This window comes from Leucopleurus acutus (genome assembly GCF_964270905.1).
Source record: "Leucopleurus acutus genome assembly, contig: HAP1_SCAFFOLD_629, whole genome shotgun sequence".
Taxonomy (NCBI): domain Eukaryota; kingdom Metazoa; phylum Chordata; class Mammalia; order Artiodactyla; family Delphinidae; genus Leucopleurus; species Leucopleurus acutus.
Genome location: NW_028138762.1, coordinates 82,471 through 85,628, shown reverse-complemented (window position 1 = coordinate 85,628; position 3,158 = coordinate 82,471). Strand labels below are relative to the sequence as shown.

The 3,158-nt window shown below is 63.6% G+C and overlaps 1 protein-coding gene across 1 annotated transcript; it reads left to right on the top strand.

The window, feature by feature from the left end:
- Nucleotides 1–1,193: 1,193 nt before the first annotated feature.
- On the top strand, nt 1,194–2,901 carry LOC309978991 (metallothionein-1E-like). Its single transcript, XM_082865813.1, has 3 exons — nt 1,194–1,304; nt 1,884–1,949; nt 2,660–2,901. The coding sequence occupies exons 1-3, from the start codon at nt 1,277–1,279 to the stop codon at nt 2,749–2,751; spliced, it is 186 nt and encodes a 61-aa protein (XP_082721939.1). The 5' UTR covers nt 1,194–1,276; the 3' UTR covers nt 2,752–2,901.
- The last annotated feature ends 257 nt before the right edge of the window (nt 2,902–3,158 follow it).

Genomic DNA, 3,158 nt, shown 5'->3' with positions numbered 1-3,158 from the left:
ACGTTATACCAGAAGAAACCTCTCGAACGCTACTGAAGGAGAGAGTCAGAAGGTAGCCACGAAATCATAAATACATTCCTCCGGTGTCACCTTGGTCGCCCCCAGGATGGAGCTGGACATGGCAGAGACGGGCCGAGGACACGGCTCTGGGCCAAAGGGGACCTTGCTCACTGACTCCCTCTTTCAGCTGCGAAGCGACAAAAACACAGAAGCAGGGCACCACTCCCCAGCCCTGTGTGCCTGCCTCAGTAGCCTCCCGGTACTGTAGGGACTTCGGACTTTGGGAACCGGGCTCCGGACTGCTGTCTCCCTTCCCGGTTGGTGTGACAACTCAAAGAGCAGAAGTGACTAACAAGGCTTGGCATGGACTCCACGGTGAGTAACTGTCAGGACTACTCAAAGGGAACTCTATCCACTTGTCTCGCTTTGTTATTTACCGCCAGGTGTGCCTATCACCTACAATGATGCCGTCCCTGGGGAAGCATCCCATGATTAGGGAACCTCCACCCTGGCGTGGGGGTGGACCGGCTACAGTGAGGAGCGCCCCTGGAAAGTTCAGGCAAAGAAGCCCCCGGACAAATGAGCCAGGATCCCTCCAGGAAAGGAAAACACAAGAGACGCCTCGCGGCTGAAGGCCACGTTCACCGCGCTGCGGTTACAGGAGGCGGTACCGGAAAAACGCTTCCAAAGGACCGTGGTGGGGACCGGGGCTGGCAACGCCCGGGGACACATGGGGTCGGCCAAACGGTGGTGAGGGTCACATCCGCCTGCGCTCTCTGACACCGCTCCCCGGCTCCAGCCAAGCCAGGGACACGAGCGGGAGGCGGGGGCTGTTCTCGGGCTGCAGGAGGCCGGCGGCGCGGGGCCTGGGGCGGGGAAGACCGGAGGACGCGGGAGCCGGATTCCTGCACAACCCGCCAACACGGCGGCTGCTCCCGTCGGGCACATTGGGAAGGGGCGGCCGGGGGGCTGGGACACGGCTTACCGCACGGCACCCGGTTCCTCCGCTCCAGCCGGCACCGACGTGGAATCGTGCGCTCGGCCCCGCCTGTTGCTCACAGCCCGGCCCAGGGCGCTGCGGGCGGCACGGGCGGCGCGGGCGGCGCGGGCGCGGAGCCGCGGGGCGGGTGCAAGGCGGGGGCGGGGCCTCTGCGCCCGGGCCGCCTCCTCGGCCTATAACTCAGCCCCCGGGCTCCTCGCTCCCACACGGCCCCCACCGGACCCGTGAAGCGGCTTCGCCCCTTGCTTTGGACCTCGGGCCTCACTCCTCCTCCAGATGGACCCCAAGTGCTCCTGCCCCACTGGTAAGGGAGCCCTGCCTTTGAGCCTTAGGATGCCCCCTTCCCGGGCACAGGACGAGAAGGGAGGGCTTTGAGTTTTGAGCTCAGGAGGACTCCTGTCACGGGTCCAGGGCTTTCTCGGTAGCCAGGCTCCTGAGGGCACGTCCGTCTCCCTTTGCCTCTCCGTTGACACTGAGGGCACGGAGGCTCCAGGCTGTCCTTCTTGAGGTCACCCGGCAGGTCAGGGGATTGCTAGACCGGGAGCCAGCGTTTGGAGGAGGCCTCGGACCTGCCACGATTTGAGGGGCGGAGGGGACGCTGCCTCTTTGGGGTTCAGGCCATGGGCCCCGGCCCCCGGCCCCAGTCGGCCTGGGCTGCGTCTGGAGCCCGGGACCTTCCCTGTGGAGTCCCATCAGGAGGGGACCTACTCTCCTTGGACCAGAAGAGAGGAGCTGGGGCTTCTCTATCCGCCCGAGTGGACACGAGCTCCCAGGGCTGGGTCCTGACAGAGGAGGAGGGCTCAGGGAGGCATTGCTGACCGTCTGCTGTGGCTCCTGCATCCCCGTCCCTGCTCACTGCTGGCCTCCTTTCCCTTCCCGGCAGGCGGCTCCTGCGGCTGCGCTGGCTCCTGCACCTGCAAAGCCTGCAGATGCGCCTCCTGCAAGAAGAGTGAGTGTGCGGGGCCTTCTCTGGGAAGGCGGGGTCTGGGCTGAGTGCGAGGAGGGAGCCCAGAGCTCAGCAGGCAGGCAGGAGCAGGACAGTGACCAGACTTCCCGGCACCCCCCTCGCCAGGAAGGGATTCACAGTCAGAGCTGGAATCACCTTCGGCACGACCGAGACCCAGGCGCGCACTAGAGAACAGGGAGACTGAGGCCCAGACGGGTCACCGACAAACAACCTCAGACCTGTCACTAGAACTAGTCCTCCTGCCTCCTGAGTCACGCTTCCGAATCCTCTCAGGGACTGAAGCACTTTAGGGACCGGAACCAGCGGCCGTGCGTGGCTTCTCGGACCCGGTGCAGCCCCTTCCTGTCGAAGCAGCCCAGAGCTCCCCTATCCCGAGCGGGAGCTGCTCTGTGCGGGCTTTGCCTCCACTTTGATCCTGAGGACTTGGCTCACATCACTGGTGGTGCTGGGGGCTGGCTTTCTCTTGTCCCCAGAGGCCCTGCTCACTGTCTCTCCAAGGCGCTGTGCCCTGTCCTGGGCACAGATGGGCCGGGCAACCTGAACCTAGTGTCTGAGAGCAATGACCTCAGGACAGAGGACACCATCGTAAACTCAGGGTCTGGGCCCGAGGGCGGCTGGGGCCAGGCCTGCTGCTGGGAAGGGTGGTTCCGGACAACGCGTGGTCCGACTGCACGCTGCCCTTGCCTCCCCAGGCTGCTGCTCCTGCTGCCCCGTGGGCTGCGCCAAGTGTGCCCAGGGCTGCGTCTGCAAAGGGGCCTCGGACAAGTGCAGCTGCTGTGCCTGATGTCGCGGAGAGCCTGCCCCGGGTGTCCACAGAGCAACCAGGACAAACCTGCATTTTACCGTTTTTCATACAACCGGACCTGACGCTACATTCCTTTTTCTATGAAATCTGTGAGTTGTAATAAAAGCTGTTGACTTTATTCTGGCTCTGTCTTCCTTGGTCTGTCTTGGACAAAGAGACTCCGTGCCCATCGGGGCTGGCGTGGGGAACTGGACTGGACGTGCAGAGACCTCGGCTCTGGACCAAAGAGTACCCCCCCACACACCCCACACCCCCAAAACACACACACTGAGCGTCTTAGCCGCTTAGGTTCATTTGAGCTTCCGTTTCTCAGCTCCAAAGGATACCCTCGCCAGATGACATAGGGCATTGGACACGCAGAGGACACACTCCCTCTATTCCCCTTA

Excerpts from the sequence above, each read along its gene's own strand:
- LOC309978991 (XM_082865813.1), top strand. The coding sequence starts at position 1,277 with ATGGACCCCAAGTGCTCCTGCCCCACTG. Across the intron at positions 1,305-1,883 it reads CAAGTGCTCCTGCCCCACTG|GCGGCTCCTGCGGCTGCGCT; the intron begins GTAAGGGAGCCC and ends CCTTCCCGGCAG. Across the intron at positions 1,950-2,659 it reads ATGCGCCTCCTGCAAGAAGA|GCTGCTGCTCCTGCTGCCCC; the intron begins GTGAGTGTGCGG and ends TTGCCTCCCCAG.